General features: G+C 45.2%; 1 protein-coding gene across 2 annotated transcripts in view; it reads right to left on the bottom strand.

The window, feature by feature from the left end:
* LOC138672816 (flotillin-2-like) overlaps nucleotides 1-22,309 on the bottom strand; it is a 113,847-nt gene that overhangs the window by 54,949 nt on the left and 36,589 nt on the right. For both annotated transcript variants that reach the window (XM_069761212.1, XM_069761211.1), the window contains exon 2: nucleotides 18,790-18,871. In XM_069761212.1, the coding sequence (XP_069617313.1) occupies nucleotides 18,790-18,828 (39 nt within the window). In that variant the 5' untranslated portion in view covers nucleotides 18,829-18,871. The remainder of the gene's footprint in view (nucleotides 1-18,789; nucleotides 18,872-22,309) is intronic.

Here is a 22,309-nt window from a genome sequence, read left to right as displayed (position 1 = left end):
TTTGTCAGGTCTTTTATTGTTTTAATACTGATGATTTTGGCATACAACTCCTGATAACCCAAAAAACCTGTCTCAATAAATTAGCATATCAAGAAAAGGTTCTCTAAACGACCTATTACCCTAATCTTCTGAATCAAACTAATTAACTCTAAACACATGCAAAAGATACCTGAGGCTTTTATAAACTCCCTGCCTGGTTCATTACTCAAAACCCCCATCATGGGTAAGACTAGCGACCTGACAGATGTCAAGAAGGCCATCATTGACACCCTCAAGCAAGAGGGTAAGACCCAGAAAGAAATTTCTCAACAAATAGGCTGTTCCCAGAGTGCTGTATCAAGGCACCTCAATGGTAAGTCTGTTGGAAGGAAACAATGTGGCAGAAAACGCTGTACAACGAGAAGAGGAGACCGGACCCTGAGGAAGATTGTGGAGAAGGACCGATTCCAGACCTTGGGGAACCTGAGGAAGCAGTGGACTGAGTCTGGTGTGGAAACATCCAGAGCCACCGTGCACAGGCGTGTGCAGGAAATGGGCTACAGGTGCCGCATTCCCCAGGTAAAGCCACTTTTGAACCATAAACAGCGGCAGAGGCGCCTGACCTGGGCTACAGAGAAGCAGCACTGGACTGTTGCTAAGTGGTCCCAAGTACTTTTTTCTGATGAAAGCAAATTTTGCATGTCATTCGGAAATCAAGGTGCCAGAGTCTGGAGGAAGACTGGGGAGAAGGAAATGCCAAAATGCCTGAAGTCCAGTGTCAAGTACCCACAGTCAGTGATGGTGTGGGGTGCCATGTCAGCTGCTGGTGTTGGTCCACTGTGTTTCATCAAGGGCAGGGTCAATGCAGCTAGCTATCAGGAGATTTTGGAGCACTTCATGCTTCCATCGGCTGAAATGCTTTATGGAGATGAAGATTTCATTTTTCAGCACGACCTGGCACCTGCTCACAGTGCCAAAACCACTGGTAAATGGTTTACTGACCATGGTATTACTGTGCTCAATTGGCCTGCCAACTCTCCTGACCTGAACCCCATAGAGAATCTGTGGGATATTGTGAAGAGAAAGTTGAGAGACGCAAGACCCAACACTCTGGATGAGCTTAAGGCCGCTATTGAAGCATCCTGGGCCTCCATAACATCTCAGCAGTGTCACAGGCTGATTGCCTCCATGCCACGCCGCATTGAAGCAGTCATTTCTGCCAAAGGATTCCCGACCAAGTATTGAGTGCATAACTGAACATTATTATTTGTTGGGTTTTTTGTTTGTTATTAAAAAACACTTTTATTTGATTGGATGGGTGAAATATGCTAATTTATTGAGACAGTTTTTTTGGGTTATCAGGAGTTGTATGCCAAAATCATCAGTATTAAAACAATAAAAGACCTGACAAATTTCAGTTGGTGGATAATGAATCTATAATATATGAAAGTTTAATTGTAATCATTACATTATGGTAAATAATGAAATTTAACACTATATGCTAATTTTTTGAGAAGGACCTGTATGTGTGACTGACCCACATAGGAAAAAAGTGGTTGAAAATATTCGGGATTTTCCATAACTGGTTAACACAAAAGTATAAGCTAGTAGGACACAAGTATGAAAACCAAGTGGAATTCACAATAACCGGAAATTATTGTTTCCTGTATGTGGGCAACATGATCTGGTGAAATTGATAAGTCTGGTCAGTGACAAAGTTACATGTGTATAGTGAATATAAAAGGGAAGAAGTCCTCAGGAAAAAGAATAAAAATGTACAGTATAAAGCTAGACACACAAATAATCCAAACGTATAAAGAGAAGTAATATATATGTGTGTGTGTGTATATATATATATATATATATATATATATATATATATATATATATATATATACACACACATATATACGGTATCTTGCATTTTCACACTGACCACTAAGCCGAATACTAAACTCATACTTCCTGTTCTCTGCGGGAGGCCACATGGACCTAGTGACTCAGTCGGGGAATTTATCATTGTCCCTAGATCAGTTTTCTAGAGTGAAAAAAAGTAAAGAAATAAAAAATTTTACGCAAGTCCAATTCACAACATAATGTGCTTTTTTTTTCTTTTTTTTTCTGGCGCACACACAGGAGTAGATGCATCTAACATACTAAAAGGTTTATGCCAGGAGGTGAAACCTACCATACTCTTTATTAAGATCAGTATAAAGAACACCAGGTCTTAATAAATTCCCATCAGCCAAATGAGGACTTGCTCTCTGATGTGTATGGGCACCTTAAGACCTGTGATTGATAAATCTGTGATAATTCACAACAAAATCAGATACGGTCTGGTTGTTGGCATCTCTATGAGGACAGCTTCGCTTTTAATAAACGCTTTGATTTACTAGAGAATCACATGATGTTCAAAGGTGACTGCTGGCTGGACATCAATGGGGGAAGTGAACGTAGGAAGGAAAGTTGAAAGCGTATGTAACACCCCAGGTTCCTGGTTGTTACAGTGGCATTGCTTTCCTCACGGGGAGAGTGATGTCACACTTGGAAGCGAGGAAGGACCCCTTTTATCAGGTATTCGGCACATACAACACTGTTCTGGCTCCAGGCCAGAAGGGGGAGCTCTGAACCCAGTTTCAGGGGAGCTTCCCTAGATGTAGATATATATGCTGGTCTGGAGGAGGAGTTAGTTAGTCTGCCAGAGACAGGAACTGAAGTCAGTTAGTCTGTGAGAGGAGAGTGAGAAGTGAAGAAGGAGAGCTGGGGCCGTGCAGCCACGTGAGGAGTTGCAGCTCCTGGGAAGAGCAAAGAGAAAGCAGAGCAGTCTGTAAAGAGACTGAGAGGGGAAGTGAAGTGCAGGAGAGAGAAAGGAGATGGAAGAGAGCTGCGAGTTGCCTCCAAGTCACCTGTCCACCTTTACACCCGAAGACAGAGTGGCACAGAGAGCCCGGGTCATGATAGAGATCCTGTAAAAAGGCTCGAGCCACCTGTCATATGGGTTAGTGTCCTATCTGCAAGGAAGACAGAGATAAACGTGAGGACCTTGTGAGTGGCCTAAGGCAGCAAGGGACTACACCACGGCGCTAGAAGGAAGGCTTCCAACCCCACCTAGTAAGGGGGATTCCCAACTCGCTTCCAAGCCAGCCAGACCACACCTGCACCCGTGATCTGGTACCCTGGACTGTAGCTGCCTGAATTCTACAGTAAAAAGGTAAAGAGACTGCAACCCTGTGTCCTCTGTTTCTTGCTACACCATCTACCATCTTTATCTATACAATGGGAGCCCTGGGGATCCCGCTTCACCTGTAGGAAGCTGTATCATCCATGCTGCCACAACATCACCCGAGGACCCCTTTAAGCAGCGTCTGTCACCCCTGACCGAATACCACAGGTGGCGTCACGAACACAAACTTTATTTCCCATTACAAATCCCCTTTTACATGGGCGCCCAGGGCCACGGACTGGGTCTCCGCCACCGTGAAACATCCCTTTAAGTACCGGACCCGGTACAGAGTACCCCACCGCCCTGGCGAGCGTTTCACGTACACCTGGGAAGAAGAGTATGTATTAGGGGTTAGTGCGGAGTCCTCTTGACGGAGTTTCTGCTTATAATAAAAGCTATACAGCTAAGAGAAACTAATATAAAATATAACTTTAAATAATATATGTCTAAAAAACTACCCCAAAAAAAACAATAAAGACGTGATATAGTGCACAATAAAATCTCACTTTATCAGCTAAAGCGTCCATCCGGACTAACATATCATAGGGATATAGTACCTCTTATAGACAAGACTCCCTAAAAGTACACAATAACCAATTCTGATTAGATAGGATGCCCAATCAAAAAATTAGTAAGTAGACCGTAAATTTATCAATCCCGGCATAATACACGATGCTCTTGTTAGAGGGATACAAAACACCGTCTCTATGTCGACTTCTTAGCCTGATTGCATGTGTTGTCAACTACACCAAAAGGTCAGGAAAAAAGGAAAGATCTCACCCATCAGCCGTGCAGGTACCGATCATCTCCTCCTAATTTCCAGACAACCAGGTTCCATAGAGGGAGTGGATCACGTTTAGACCTAATATGCCGTGTATAGGCTAGTATGGCCCTGATCCCAAAACTCCCGCCCTTACAAGGGCAGTCCACATCTGACCCTTATACACATAGCCTTATTTGTCCCTGTGCATCCCGATGCGTTTCGTCTTCTCCACGACTCCTCAGTGGACCTATACACTCGAATAGGGAACAAAGCTCTCTCAAGGGGACTAGGGTTGTGTCCTGGTAATGCTAGGGCTTGCAGTTGACCACAGTTGAGCCCCGCACAGACCCCAGAGAGCCCCTTACAGACCCCAGAGAGCCCCGCACAGACCCTCGGCAGCCCGCACAGACCCCCGAGAGCCCCGCACAGACCCCCGACAGCGTGCACAGACCCCCGAGAGCCCCGCACAGACCCCCAGCAGCGTGCACAGACCTCCGAGAGCCCCGCACAGACCCCTGAGAACCCCACACAGACCCCTGACTGCCCCGCACAGAGCCCCGCACAGACCCCGCCCGCACACACATACATATACAGTCTCCGGACACACTCTGCCCACACACTCCCCCCTCCCGATCTGCAGCGTTTCACCCGCAGCTAAATCGCAGATCTTTTTTTACATCTGCCGTTTTGCTACGGATGTGCCTGACTCAATGCAAGTCAATGGGTACAGAAACGCTGCAGATCCGCACAAAGAATTGACATGCTGCGGAAAAAACAACGCTGTGTTTCTGTGCGTTTTTTTCCGCAGCATGTGCTCAGCGGATTTGGTTTTCTATAGGTTTACATGGTAATGTAAACCGCATGGGAAACTGCTGCGAATCCGCGGTAAAAACTGCAACATGTGAACATTGCCTCAGGGTTCTGTTTGAAGTACAGAGAGCATCATGAAGACCAACGAACACAACAGGCAGGTCCGTGATACTGTTGTGGAGAAGTTTAAAGCCGGATTTGGATACAAAATGATTTCCAAAAGGAAAGGAGCACTGTGCAAGCAATCATAATGAAATGGAAGGAGTATCATACCACTGCAAATCTACCACAACCTGGCCGTCCCTATAAACTTTCATCTCAAACAAGGAGAAGACTGATCAGAGATGCAGCCAAGAGGCCCATGATCACTCTGGATGAACTGCAGAGATCTACAGCTGAGGTGGGACAGTCTGTCCATAGGACAACAATCAGTCGTACACTGCACAAATCTGGCCTTTATGGAAGAGTGGCAAGAAGAAAGCAATTTCTCAAAGATATTCATAAAAAGTGTTGTTTAAAGCTTGCAACAAGCCACCTGGGAGACACACCAAACATGTGGAAGAAGGTGCTCAGGTCAAATGAAACCAAAATCAAACTTTTTGGCAACAATGCCAAACGATATGTTTGGTGTAAAGGCAACACAGCTCATCACCCTGAACACACCCTCCCGACTGTCAAACATGGTGGTCGCAGCATCATGGTTTGGGCCTGCTATTCTTCAGCAGGGACAGGGAAGATGGTTAAAATTGATGGGAAGATGGATGGAGCCAAATACACGACCATTCTTGAAGAAAACCTGTAGGAGTCTGCAAAAGACCTAAGACTGGGACGGAGATTTATCTTCCAACAAGACAATGATCCCAAACATAAAGCAAAATCTACAATGGAATGGTTCACAAATCAATGTATCCAGGTGTTAGAATGGCCAAGTCAAAGTCCAGACCTCAATCCAATCGAGAATCTGTGGAAAGAGCTGAAAACTGCTGTTCACAAACGATCTCCATCAAACCTCAACTGAGCTCGAGCTGTTTGCCAAGGAAGAATGGGCAAGAATTTCAGTCTCTCGAATTACAAAACTGATAGAGACATACCCCAAGCGACTTGCAGCTGTATTCGGTAAAATGTGGCACAACAAAGTATTAAGTTAAAGGGGCCGAATAATATTGCACGTCCCACTTTTCAGTTTTTGAATTTCCACAAAAATTTAAAATAACCAATAAATTTCGTTCAACTTCACAATTGTGTTCCACTTGTTGTTGATTCTTCACTAAAAATTTACATTTGGCATCTTTATGTTTGAAGCATGATATGTGGGAAAAGGTTGAAAAGTTCCAGAGAGCCGAATACTTTTGCAAGGCACGGTGTATAATATAGGTATATATAATATACAGGTATATATATATTAAAATGAGTGTATGTGTGTGTGTATCAGCCACGCCCACTCCACATAGCCCGACTCAATCACTAGGCATCTTTCATTTCACCAGACCTGTTTAAAAGAAGCTAAGATGTGATTGGTTGCTATGAGTAACAGTTTTCGCACTCCACAACACCTCAGCAGACACTGACCCGGGTGGGAGAAATCTAGCATCACCAGGAGCATAAGCTCCAGCCATTGTCTGCTCCCCAGAAAGGAGCAGAGAGCACATGACGGAAATAAACCACCCCCTCCTTATTACTGCCACGCTCTATTGTTACAGGCGTAGAAAATCGCATCATCAGCGGCTGCACACAGAGCCACACTGACAGGTTACATAACAGCACATCTCCAGGAACTCCCTGCTCAGCGCCATCCAGCTCTGGACTATGGGATGGAGGATGTGTGATGGGTATATGGGCACTGGACTACGGGATGGAGGATATGTATAATGGGTATATGGGCACGGGACTATAGGATGGAGAATATGCATGATGGGTATATGGCAGGGGTGGGCAATTAATTTTCCACACAGCCTCCATATGTACACTGCATGAGCCCCACACAGCCTCCCTATATACAGCACAAGCCCCACACAGCCTCCCAATGTGCTGCACGAGGCCCCCAAAGCCTCCCCTTGAGCAGCACAACACCCCCATAGCCTCCCCTTGTAAAGCTCAACACCCCAATAGCAATATACAGTTAGGGCCAGAAATATTTGGACAGTGACACAAGTTTTGTTATTTTAGCTGTTTACAAAAACATGTTCAGAAATACAATTATATATATAATATGGGATGAAAGTGCACACTCCCAGCTGCAATATGATAGTTTCCACATCCAAATCGGAGAAAGGGTTTAGGAATCATAGCTCTGTAATGCATAGCGTCCTCATTTTCAAGGGACCAAAAGTAATTGGACAATGGACTCTAAGGGCTGCAATTAACTCTGAAGGCGTCTCCCTCGTTAACCTGTAATCAATGAAGTAGTTAAAAGGTCAGGGGTGGATTCCAGGTGTGTGGTTTTGCATTTGGAAGCTGTTGCTGTGAGCAGACAACATGCGGTCAAAGGAACTCTCAATTGAGGTGAAGCAGAACATCCTGAGGCTGAAAAAAAAGAAAAAATCCATCAGAGAGATAGCAGACATGCTTGGAGTAGCAAAATCAACAGTTGGGTACATTCTGAGAAAAAAGGAATTGACTGGTGAGCTTGGGAACTCAAAAAGGCCTGGGCGTCCACGGATGACAACAGTGGTGGATGATCGCCGCATACTTAATTTGGTGAAGAAGAACCCGTTCACAACATCAACTGAAGTCCAGAACACTCTCAGTGAAGTAGGTGTATCTGTCTCTAAGTCAACAGTAAAGAGAAGACTCCATGACAGTAAATACAAAGGGTTCACATCTAGATGCAAACCATTCATCAATACCAAAAATAGACAGGCCAGAGTTAAATTTGCAGAAAAACACCTCAAGAAGCCAGCTCAGTTCTGGAAAAGTATTCTATGGACAGATGAGACAAAGATCAACCTGTACCAGAATGATGGGAAGAAAAAAGTTTGGAGAAGAAAGGGAACGGCACATGATCCAAGGCACACCACATCCTCTGTAAAACATGGTGGAGGCAACGTGATGGCATGGGCATGCATGGCTTTCAATGGCACTGGGTCACTTGTGTTTATTGATGACATAAGAGCAGACAAGAGTAGCCGGATGAATTCTGAAGTGTACCGGGATATACTTTCAGCCCAGATTCAGCCAAATGCTGCAAAGTTGATTGGACGGCGCTTCATAGTACAGATGGACAATGACCCCAAGCATACAGCCAAAGCTACCCAGGAGTTCATGAGTGCCAAAAAGTGGAACATTCTGCAATGACCAAGTCAATCTCCAGATCTAAACCCAATTGAGCATGCATTTCACTTGCTCAAATCCAGACTTAAGACGGAAAGACCCACAAACAAGCAAGACCTGAAGGCTGCGGCTGTAAAGGCCTGGCAAAGCATTAAGAAGGAGGAAACCCAGCGTTTGGTGATGTCCATGGGTTCCAGACTTAAGGCAGTGATTGCCTCCAAAGGATTTGCAACAAAATATTGAAAATAAAAATATTTTGTTTGGGTTATGTTTATTTGTCCAATTACTTTTGACCTCCTAAAATGTGGAGTGTTTGTAAAGAAATGTGTACAATTCCTACATTTTCTATCAGATATTTTTGTTCAACCCTTCAAATTAAACGTTACAATCTGCACTTGAATTCTGTTGTAGAGGTTTCATTTCAAATCCAATGTGGTGGCATGCAGAGCCCAAATCGCGAAAATTGTGTAACTGTCCAAATATTTCTGGCCCTAACTGTATATATATATATATATATATATATATATATATATATAGATCTATATATATATATATATATATATATATATATATATATATATATATATATATATATATATATTTATTTGTATACACACAGTACAGACCAAGAGTTTGTTGGACACACCTTCTCATTTAAAGATTTTCTTGTATTTTCATGACTGTGAAAATTGTACATTCACACTGAAGGCATCAAAACTATGAATTAACACATGTGGAATTATATACTTCACAAAAAAAAGTGTGAAACAACTGAAATTATGTCATATATTCTAGGTTCTTCAAAGTAGCCACCTTTTGCTTTGATGACTGCTTTGCACACTCTTGGCATTCTCTTGAGCTTCAAGAGGTAGCCACGGGAAATGGTCTTCCAACAATCTTGAAGGAGTTCCCAGAGATGCTTAGCACTTGTTGGCCCTTTTGCCTTCACATGTATGATGGGTATATAGTCACGGGACTATGGGATGGAGGATGTGTGACGGGTATATGGGCACTTGACTATGGGATGGAGGATAATCATTATAATTTGTTTTAACTAACCATAGTTCAGCTAATATATATCTATCTATCTATCTATATCTATATATAGATATATTAGTTAGAATACCCTTGAAAACCCTTGTGCAAGTATGTTAGCACAGCTGAAAACAGTTTGACTGATTAGAGAATTAGAGAACCTATAAACCTGACCTTCCTTTGAGCTAGTTGATTTCCATTAAACTCTCAAAATGGCCAGAAAAAAAGAACTTTCATGTGAAACTCGACAGTCTATTCTTGTTCTTAGAAATGAAGCCTATTCCATGCAAGAAATTGCCAAGAAACGGAAGATTTCCTATAACGGTGTGTACTACTCCCTTCAGAGGAGAGCACAAACAGGCTTTAACCAGAGTAGAAAGAGAAGTGGGAGGCCCCGCTGCACAACTGAGCAACAAGACAAGTACATTAGAGTCTGTAGTTTGAGAAATCAACGCCTCACAGGTCCTCAACTGGCAGCGTCATTAAATAGTACCTGCAAAACGCCAGTGTCAATGTCTACAGTGAAGAGGCGACTCCGGGATGCTGGCCTTCAGGGCAGAGTGGCAAAGAAAAAGCGATATCTGAGATTGGCTAATAAAAGAAAAAGATTAATATGGGCAAAAGAACACAGACATTGGACGGAGTCAGATTGGAAAAAAGTGTTATGGGCAGACTAATCCAAGTTTGAGGTGTTTGGATCACACAGAAGAAGATTTGTGAGACGCAGAGCAACTGAAAAGATGCTGGAAGAGTGTCTGACCCCATCTGTCAAGCATGGTGGAGGCAGTGGCTGACTGGCAAATTTTAGCCTGGGGGGCAAGCACACAGCAGTGGCCCATGAGTAGCGGCTCATCCTTAAAGGGGTTGTCGGATCTTATGCTACATGTCTACAGACACTATGTGTGAATCCTCATATCATGCGCTATGAAGATTCTCTGGTGCCGGCAACAGGTGGTCTTGTGACTGCAAGCATGCGATATATATATTCCCAGCCACATTTCGACTAGACTGTTTTGGGCCTTGTTCAATACAGTTGCATTAGGCCATGCAAGTCTAGTCAGCATGTGACCGCATGTATGCAAATCACAAACTTACAGCCACACACCCGCCAAATGACCACAGCACTGCCAGCAATGTGAGAAGCACAAGTCTGCAGTCCAAAGAATGACAGAGTGAATGCACCAATGGCACACACACACACACGCACAGCCCCACTGTATAATGACAGACACATGCACAGCCCCACTGTATAATGACACACACACAGCTACACTGTATAATGACACACAGCCCCACTGTATAATGACACACACACACAGCTACACTGTATAATGACACACAGCCCCACTGTATAATGACACACACAGCCCCACTGTATAATGACACACACACACAGCCACACTGTATAATGACACACACATAGCCCCACTGTATGACACACACAGCCCCACTGTATGACACACACACACGCACAGCTCCACTGTATAATGACACCCACAGCCCCACTGTATAATGACACCCACACAGCCCCACTGTATGACACACACAGCCCCACTGTATAATGACACACACACACGCACAGCCCCACTGTATAATGTCACACACACAGCCCCACTGTATGACAGGCACATGCACAGCCCCACTGTATAATGACAGGCACACGCACAGCCCCACTGTATAATGACAGGCACACGCACAGCCCCACTGTATAATGACAGGCACACGCACAGCCCCACTGTATAATGACAGGCACACGCACAGCCCCACTGTATAATGACACACACACACACACAGCCCCACTGTATAATGACACACACACAGCCCCACTGTATGACACACACAGCCCCACTGTATGACACACACACGCACAGCCCCACTGTATAATGACACCCACAGCCCCACTGTATAATGACACACACACACAGCCACACTGTATAATGACACACAGCCCCACTGTATAATGACACACACACACAGCTACACTGTATAATGACACACAGCCCCACTGTATAATGACACACACAGCCCCACTGTATAATGACACACACACACAGCCACACTGTATAATGACACACACATAGCCCCACTGTATGACACACACAGCCCCACTGTATGACACACACACACGCACAGCCCCACTGTATAATGACACCCACAGCCCCACTGTATAATGACACCCACACCACTGTATAATGACACCCACACAGCCCCACTGTATGACACACACAGCCCCACTGTATAATGACACACACACACGCACAGCCCCACTGTATAATGTCACACACACAGCCCCACTGTATGACAGGCACATGCACAGCCCCACTGTATAATGACAGGCACACGCACAGCCCCACTGTATAATGACAGCCCCACGCACAGCCCCACTGTATAATGACAGGCACACGCACAGCCCCACTGTATAATGACACACACACACAGCCCCACTGTATAATGACACACACACAGCCCCACTGTATGACACACACACGCACAGCCCCACTGTATAATGACACACACACGCACAGCCCCACTGTATAATGACACACACACACGCACAGCCACACTGTATAATGGCATACACACACAGCCCCACTGTATAATGGCATACACACACGGACAGCCCCACTGTATAATGACACACACGCACAACCCCACTGTATAATGACACACACACGCACAGCTCCACTGTATAATGACACATGCACAGCCCCACTGTATGACAGGCACACGCACAGCCCCACTGTATAATGACAAACACACACAGCCCCACTGTATAATGACATACACACACCCACAGCCCCACTGTATAATGACACACACGCACAACCCCACTATATAATGACAGGCACACGCACAGCCCCACTGTATGACACACACAGCCCCACTGTATGACACACACACACGCACAGCCCCACTGTATAATGACACCCACAGCCCCACTGTATAATGACACCCACACAGCCCCACTGTATGACACACACAGCCCCACTGTATAATGACACACACACACGCACAGCCCCACTGTATAATGACACACACACAGCCCCACTGTATGACAGGCACATGCACAGCCCCACTGTATAATGACAGGCACACGCACAGCCCCACTGTATAATGACAGGCACACGCACAGCCCCACTGTATAATGACACACACACAGCCCCACTGTATAATGACACACACACAGCCCCACTGTATGACACACACACGCACAGCCCCACTGTATAATGACACACACGCACAGCCACACTGTATAATGGCATACACACACAGCCCCACTATATAATGGCATACACACACGCACAGCACCACTGTATAATGACACACACGCACAACCCCACTGTATAATGACACACACACGCACAACCCCACTGTATAATGACACACACACGCACAGCCCCACTGTATAATTACACATGCACAGCCCCACTGTATGACAGGCACACGCACAGCCCCACTGTATAATGACAAACACACACCCACAGCCCCACTGTATAATGACACACACGCACAACCCCACTATATAATGACAGGCACACGCACAGCCCTACTGTATGACACGCACAGCCCCACTCTATAATGACACACACACGCACAGCCCCACTGTATAATGACACACACACAGCCCCACTATATAATGACATACACACACACACACATGTACAGCCCCACTGTATAATGACACACACACGCACAGCCCGACTGTATAATGACACACACACACGCAACAGCACCACTCTATAATGACAGGCACACGCACGGCCCCACTGTATAATGACAGGCACACGCACGGCCCCACTGTATAATGACACACCTGCACAGCCTCACTGTATAATGACAAACACACACAGCCCCACTGTATAATGACAGGCACACGCACGGCCCCAATGTATAATGACAGGCACACGAACGGCCCCACTGTATAATGACACACACACACACAGCCCCACTGTATAATGACAGGCACAAGCACAGCCCCACTATATAATGACAGGCACACGCACGGCCCCACTGTATAATGACACACACACGCACGGCCCCACTGTATAATGACACACACACTCACACACAGCCCCCCTCTGTATAATGACAGGCACACGCACAGCCCCACTATATAATGACAGGCACACGCACGGCCCCACTGTATAATGACAGGCACATGCACAGCCCCACTGTATAATGACACACACACACACACCCATTGTATAATGACAGGCACACGCACGGCCCCACTATATAATGACAGGCACACGCACGGCCCCACTGTATAATGACACGCACACGCACGGCCCCACTGTATAATGACACACATGCAGCTCACAGATGCACGCAGCACACACACGCACGCAGCTCACACACACGCACGCAGCTCACACACACGCACGCAGCTCACACACACGCACGCAGCTCACACACACGCACGCAGCTCACACACACGCACGCAGCTCACACACACGCACGCAGCTCACACACACGCACGCAGCTCACACACACACATGCACGCAGCTCACACGCACACATGCACGCAGCTCACACACACACGCACGCACGCAGCTCACACACACACACTCTCCTCATACACACACACACTCTCTCCTCATACACACACACACTCTCTCCTCATACACACACAGACACTCTCCTCTGTGGTGCAGGGGCGGCTGATGTCCATGTGCAGCTCTTCAGTTTCTCCTGCTCACAGCTCTGCACTGTCCCGGCACCTCCCCCATCTCTCCTTCTCTGCCGGGATAGCAGATAAGAGCAGGAGAAGCCGGAGCTCCGTGCACACACAGGCGGGTATGCCGGTATGCTGACCTTTCATCTTGGCTGCTGGCTCTCTCCCTCAGAGTGGCAGTGGCGCATAGGAGCTTGCTCATCACATACCCCTGCAGCCTGCATGTCAGGGCTGCTGGCGGGATGACACCATCGCGCACTACAGGTGCGCTATGTATTAGTCACTGCCAGTCCTCCAGCGGCCCTGTGCAGCTGCTTAGACACCGGCCCGGGGGGCATATGCATTTCTGCCACCTGGGCCAGCCCGCGCCTGGGTGGAGGTAATGTGATGGTCTGGGGTTGCTTTGGTGCTGGTTAAGTGGGAGATTTGTACAAGAGATTTTGAATAAGGAAGGCTATCACTCCATTTTGCAACGCCATGCCATACCCTGTGGACAGCGCTTGATTGGAGCTAATTTCATCCTTCAACAGGACAATGACCCAAAGCACACCTCCAAATTATGCAAGAACTATTTAGGGAAGAAGCAGGCGGATGGTATTCTATCTGTAATGGAGTGGTCAGCGCAGTCACCAGATCTCAACCCCATTGAGCTGTGGTGGGAGCAGCTTGACCGTATGGTAAGCAAAAAAGTGCCCATCAAGCCCAAAAAACTTGTAAGAGGGGCTTCTGGATCCATAGGGTGACATTTCTACATATTACCCCAGAAAGTTTGTAGGAAAAAATTATTATTTCAAATAGAAATCTTTTTTTCGAACCTTGTCAATGTCTGGACTAGATTTTCAATTCATTTGGCAACTCAGTTGATTAATAAAAGTATGAGTCTTCATGGAAAACACAAAATTGTCTGGGTGACCCTAAACTTTTGAACGGTAGTGTACACCGTGTTACAAATTATTATACAAATAGGATTTAAGTGTCATAAAGATTTCATTGTTTTGTTGTTCAAATAAACTCATGGATGGTATTGTCTCTCAGGGCTCAATGTATCACTGAAATCAATCTTAAACAAATGTGATAATTAGTTTTCCAGGTGATTCTAATTAAAGAAAAACTACAGTATATACTCGAGTATAAGCGGAGATTTTCAGCCCACGTTTTTGGGCTGAAAGTAACCCTCTCGGCTTATACTCGAGTCATACGCAGGGGTTGGCAGGAGAGGGGGAGCGGAGCTGTGTATTAATAATCACCTGTTCCTAGTACGGTCCCTGCACGTCTTTTCCCCGGCGCCGGCAGCTTCTTCCTGTAGTGAGTGGTCACATGGTACCGCTCATTACAGTATTAAATATGGACCCCACTCCCATAGGGGTGGAGCCGCATATTCATTACTGTAATGAGCGGTACCATGTGACCGCTCACTACAGGAAGAAGCTGCCGGCGCCGGGGAACAGACGTGCAGGGACCGCGCCGAGAGCAGGTGAGTATAACGCAGTGCGCTATATTCACCTGCTCCCCGTTCCTCCGTCGGCGCCGCTGCGTCTTCCACATCCTCTGGAGGGATGCTCAGGTCAGAGGGCGCGATGATGCGATTTGTGCGCCAGTGCAGAGGATGGGAAGACACAGCAGCGCTCGGCGGTGGAACGGGGAGCAGGTGAAAATAGCAAGTTCCGGGGGCTTCAGAGGTGAGTATGTGATTTTTTTTTTTAATCGCAGCAACAGCATATGGGGCAAAGATCTGTATGGAGCATCTTATGGGGCCATGTGCAGCATTATATGGGGCAATTATCTGTATGGAGCATCTTATGGGGCCATTTGAGGCATTATATGGGGCAATTATCTATATGGAGCATCTTATGGGGCCATGTGCAGCATTATATGGGGCAATTATCTATATGGAGCATCTTATGGGGCCATGTGCAGCATTATATGGGCAAATATCTGTATGGAGCATCTTATGGGGCCATGTGCAGCATTATATGGGGCAATTATCTATATGGAGCATCTTATGGGGCCATGTGCAGCATTATATGGGCAAATATCTCTATGGAGCATCTTATGGGGACATAATCAGCATTTGTGCAGCATTGTATGGGGCAAATGTTTGTATGGAGCATCTTATGGGGTCCTAATCAACATTTGTGCAGCATTATATGCGGCATATTTTAATATGGAGCATCTTATGGGGCCATCATGAACTGTATGGAGCATTATATGGGGCTCCTGATTCAATATGGATATTCAAAAACACTTAAACTACTGATGTCTCAATTAATTTTACTTTTATTGGTACCTATTTTTATTTTTGAAATTTACCTGTAGCTGCTTCATTTTTCACCCTAGGCTTATACTCGTCATTAAGTTTTCCCAGTTTTTTGTGGCAAAATTAGGGGGGTCGGTTTATACTCGAGTATATATACGGTATTTAAAAATGATGTTTCATATTATTAAGCAGACCACAGTTTTCAAGTAACATGGGAAAGAAAAAGGATCTCTCTGCTGCCGAAAAGCATCAAATAGTGCAATGCCTTGGTTAAGGGATGAAAACATTAGATATTTCACGAAAAGTTAAGAGCGATCATTATACTGTGAAGAGATTTGTGACTGAAACAGCACAGACAGAGTTCATGCAGATAAAGGCATAATGAGGAAGGTTTCTGCCAGACAAATTCATTGGATTAAGAGAGCAGCTGCCAAAATACCGTTACAAAGCAGCAAACAGTTATTTGAAGCTGCTAGTGCCTCTGGAGTCCCTCGAACCTCAAGGTATAGGATCCTTCAAAGGCTTGCTTTGGTGCATAAACCTACTATTCGGCCACCCCTAAACAGTGTTCACAAGCAGAAACGGTTGCAGTGGACCCAGACATACATGAAGACTAATTTCCAAACAGTCTTGTTTACTGATGAGTTTCGAGCAACCATGGATGGTCCAGATGGATGGAGGAGTGGATGGTTGGTGGATGGCCACCATGTCCCAACAAGGCTACGACGTCAGCAAGGAGGTGGAGGAGTCATGCTTTGGATTGGAATCATGGGGAAACAGCTGGTAGGGCCCTTTAACGTTCCTGAAGATGTGAAAATGACCTCTGCAAAATATATAAAATTTCTGACTGACAACTTTCTTCCGTGGTGTAAAAAGCAGAAACGTGCCTTCAGGAGAAAAATCATCTTCATGCATGACATTGCACCATCTCATGTTGCAAAGAATACCTCTGAGTCATTGGCTGCTATGGGCATAAAAGGAGATAAACTCATGGTGTGGCCACCATCTTCCCCTCACCTCAACCCTATAGAAAACCTTTGGAGTATCATCAAGCAAAAGATCTATGAGGGTGGGAGGCAGTTCACATCAAAACAGCAGCTCTGGGAGGCTATTCTGACTTCATGCAAAGAAATACAAGCAGAAACTTCCCAAAAACTCACAAGTTCAATGGATGTAAGAATTGTGAAGGTGATATCAAAGAAGGGGTCCTACGTTGACATGTAACTTGGCCTGTTAGGATGTTTTGGGAGTTAAATAGCTTTTTGTTCAGTGAATGTGACCTCCTAATGCTGCAAATTGCACAAATGAGCATTTTCAGTTCTTTAAAACATATCAAATGTTTAGAAATTCTACTGTGCCTAATAATTTGGAGCAGTGCGTTTTGAGTTTTTATTCATTTTGGAGATTATACTGTTATCATTGGGAGGTTTCTTCAATAAAATTTGATGTATACCCTAACGGGTGATGACTAGTGATGAGCGAATATACTCGTTACTCGAGAGTTCTGTTTCTGTTAGACAGCATAAGTACATGTGGGGGTTGCCTGGTTGCTAGGGAATCTCCACATGTGCTTATGCTGGCTAACAGATGTAAATCATTTAGCTGTGGCAAGAAAAACTAAATCTTCGAGCACTAAAAAATACTCGGAGGACCTCGAGTAACGAGTATATTCGCTCATCACTAGTGATGACTTATTAGACTGACTGTCATTTGCACCGACCATTTAGGAAAATCCGAGATAAATATCATTTGCATAATAATTTGGAACATGGTGTATAGTAATGAGCTGTGAAAAGATTAAAGTAAAGGGGTATGCCCATCTTGTACATTTAAGGAATAACCACCAGATATGCCACAAATGTAATATAGATGTGGATCCCACATAAATGGTGCCCCATCATGCGCCACTGCCCATGGAGAGGGAGGAGGTAGGAATACTGATACAAATGAATGGGATTCCAACCACCTCTAAACAAACTAACAATGGCGGGCGCCCTGGCCCCATTCTCAAAACAGATACCATTGAAGACCCATTGATGGCACCCACATTTACTATATATTTATAGCAAATCCGGTGGATATGCAAGATGAGAATATCGCCCTAATATTGCTGAATTATTTTCAGAAAATTATTATTGATTTGAATGGTCCAGAGAGGACAATAATTTGGGAGATTCTCAGAGCAGTGCCAAAGTGATTATTGAGCGAAGATCACAACCATATTCACAAGACATAAGCACAGGAGATAATTTGGACGCTTTTTCCCCTTAAAAACAACAAATAAATCAGCCAAAGTGTTTTTGATCTTGTTCAGAATGTGAGAAAGTATATTATAAAATATATTAAATATAAAGTGGAAATACAACATAGCATGCAGTGTCTTTTTTTCAAGGAAAAATACATAAAAAAGAAAGGTGTAATATTTCTTTATAACAAATAAGACATTTATGTCCATTAGGGCATGGATGACTGTCAGAGTACCAGTACCACCTCTTTCTCTTGGGACAAAAGTATGCCCAGTATGTGTATTTTGGCATCCAAGGACAGAGAGAGGTGAGCACAGACCCTTAGTAAAGATATCTTACCAAGCCAAAATTTCAAAAAAGGCTGGTCTTAGAGCAGTTTATTTCTTACAACATACTTCCTTGAAATGAAGTGTATGAAATCTTACATGTTAAAACAAACAAACAAACTTCTAGATGATCACTGCATTATGTGGGCCTGCATGCAAGAGAAGACCACCCTATATCATTTTGAAGTTAAATGAGGGCACTGACCTTTGGGTGTCGGATACACACCACCACACCCAGGCACATCCACCATATATATACTGTTTAGAATCGGAGCTACAGCAGCCGCCTGCAGAGAAAGAAAGAGAGAATTAAAACAATTAGAGATAAACAAAAAACTGATATCCAACATTACGCTCACAATTGTTTTGTTTTTTTTATGCACATTTTTTTCCCACCAAAAAAAGAAAAAGAAAAAAGGAGGCGATAGTTCCAGGGAACATCAGATTACCAGTTAATCATGGGATGACATCCGAGTGCAGTCTGATGTTTCAACACACCCATAGACTTGTATGAATGTATGTGATCCAATTCTAAGATGCAATCCCAGAATGCTGAGATTGTTCTCTCATGCCCAATCGGCATGAGAAAATAATCGCAGATCTGAGCTGCTCCATAGAATAACACTTGGCCCGAGTGTAATGCAAGGTTTTATCGTATAGCACTCAGTCATGTTATACACCGTGTGACTCCAGCCTAACACTTGTAATTCAGTCTGACAGGAGCTGCTCCTCACTGCTCTCCCCACCAGTCTGGGACAATATATCTCACACCCCTCTATAATCTGTAAAGCGCTGTGGAATATGTTGGCACTATATAAATAAAATTATTATTATTATTATTATTATTATTATTATTACCAGTGGTCAGCTCCCCACTATGAGTAAAAGGACAGTCATTATTTGACTTTTATTTTGCCTTTTTGACCTGATTTCCCAATGTAGCTTTCATCTCTATCTTCAGAGTGGGCTCTTAACCATGTAACCCTGATAACAACTATGGTGGCATATCCTCAGAAGATGACCGCGCGGTTACTAAAAAAAAAAAAATTCTATACAAAGACCAACACTGATATTACTGCTATATGGAGACCATATAGTGGTAGATACCAGAGCTGCAAAACATATAACAATACAGTAAAGTTATAGATGATGACTTACAGCTGACGTTCTTTCTGATGGAGTCGTTCACTTTTCCATCTGGCCCAGACCGTCATTACCACTTCTCCAGTCAGGACTCCGCTTCAGAGACTACAACAATGACATCTGACTTCTCACATTTCAGGCACCGTCCCCATCCATCCCCAACCGGCACAAACTCTACTGCAATGCTGAGCCACAGCTGACGTAAGTGTCCCTATTACTGCACCTACTGTGTGCCCTCTAGATGGTAAAACAAACTTTTAGAATATTTTAATGCCATGTGCGAGTGCCCTAGTAAACAGTGCCCACATTTTCCCCCCTAGAAAGTAATACCCTGTGTACCCCTTTTAAAGTCACAATAACCAGAGTGCCCCTATAACAATAAGGGACCACTTAACATGTAATAATGCTCTGAGTCTCCCCATGTACAGCTCCCCTCTACACAGTATAATGGCCCCACATAGTATACTGACCCCTTAGTAGCCCCCAAACGGTTTGATGGCTCCAACATGGCAGGATGGCCCCCTAAATAGCCTCCATATAGTATAATACACTCCCCATAGGCTTCCATACAGTAGAATGCACTCCCTTTTAAAAATGTAACATACTGTAAATAATAATACTCACCAGCCATCTCTACTCCTCGTTTCTCCGGTGCTCCGAGCACCCACTCATGTCAGCATTGCGGGCACCATGTACTGATATAATCACGCCAATATGTGCGTCAGTGACGTCAGATGCAGAGGGGGAATGATGGGAGAGGGAGCGTCTTGCTCCCTGACTCATCATTCAGCCGATACAGTTGAACTTGCAATGATGGGCCTCCCTTCCACCCTGTCCAAAGGCCCAATAGCAGCCGGGTGGCTGTGCAGGGAGATAGTCACCTTGCTCTGACGCAGAATGTAACTATATGGGCACGCTGCACATGCAGATACAGTTGCAGTAGTGTAGCTCTGGGTGGGCGCCTCAGAGCGTGGGGCCCGGGTCGACCACCTCCTCTGCCTCCCTGGTAGCTACGCTACTGGTTGTAAGCACTGTAAAGTAAATGTATAAATTAAGTATTACAAGATATGAAACCATTGCACGCTCACTGAAAGACTGCATTATACACAATGTATAAATTAAATCTAAGTTGAGAAAAAAAAATTAAAAAAAATGAACAAAATAAAGATCACAAAGTCTTTTTGCGCTACAGAAATATTTACCGTATATACTCGAGTATAAGCCGAGATTTTCAGCCCAAATTTTTGGGCTGAAAGTGCCCCTCTCGGCTTATACTCGAGTCACGGTAGCGGTGGGGTCGGCGGGTGAGGGGGAGAGGGCGCTGAGGTATACTTACCTAGTCCCAGCGATCCTGACGCTCCCCCTGCCGTCCCACGGTCTTCTGTGCTGCAGCTTCTTCCCCTCTTCAGCGGTCACGTGGGACCGCTCATTAGAGAAATGAATAGGCGACTCCACCTCCCATAGGGGTGGAGCCGCCTATTCATTTCTCTAATCAGCGGTGCCGGTGACCGCTGACAGGAAGAGCTGCAGCACAGAAGACCGCATGACAGGCGGGGAGCGCCAGGATCGCTGGGACTAGGTAAGTATGTCATACTTACCTGTCCCCATTCCAGCCGCCGCTCCATCTTCCCGGCGTCTATCTCCGCTCTGACTGTGCAGGTCAGAGGGCGCGATGACCCATATAGTGTGCGCGGCGCCCTCTGCCTGATCAGTCAGAGCGGAGAGAGATGCCGGGACCGGACGCCGGAACGAGACGCCGGGAGCTGCAATCAAGAGAGGTGAGTATGGCTTTTTTTTTTTTATTGCAGCAGCGGCACAGATTTATGTGGAGCATCTATAGGGAAATATGAACTGTGCAGAGCACTGTATGGGGCAGTATGAACGGTGCAGAGCACTATATGGGGCAGTATGAACGGTGCAGAGCACTATATGGGGCAGTATGAACGGTGCAGAGCACTGTATGGGGCAGTATGAACGGTGCAGAGCACTATATGGGGCAGTATGAACGGTGCAGAACACTATATGAGGCAGTATTAACGGTGCAGAGCACTGTATGGGGAAGTATGAACGGTGCAGAGCACTATATGGGGCAGTATGAACGGTGCAGAGCACTATATGAGGCAGTATTAACGGTGCAGAGCACTGTATGGGGAAGTATGAACGGTGCAGAGCACTATATGGGGCAGTATGAACGGTGCAGAGCACTATATGGGGCACAGCTATGGGACAAAAATGAACGGTGCAGAGCATATATGGGGCACAGATATGGGGCAATATGAACGGTGCAGAGCATATAGGGCACAGATATGGGGCAATATGAACGGTGCAGAGCATATAGGGCACAGATATGGGGCAATATGAACGGTGCAGAGCATATAGGGCACAGATATGAGGCAATATGAACGGTGCAGAGCATATAGGGCACAGATATGGGGCAATATGAACGGTGCAGAGCATATAGGGCACAGATATGGGGCAATATGAACGGTGCAGAGCACTATATGGGGCACAGATATGGGGCAATATGAACGGTGCAGAGCACTATATGGCACAGCTATGGGGAAATAATGAACAGTGCAGAG

This window comes from Ranitomeya imitator, chromosome 3 (genome assembly GCF_032444005.1).
Source record: "Ranitomeya imitator isolate aRanImi1 chromosome 3, aRanImi1.pri, whole genome shotgun sequence".
Classification (NCBI taxonomy): Eukaryota; Metazoa; Chordata; class Amphibia; order Anura; family Dendrobatidae; genus Ranitomeya; species Ranitomeya imitator.
This window is presented reverse-complemented; position numbering and strand designations above follow the sequence as displayed.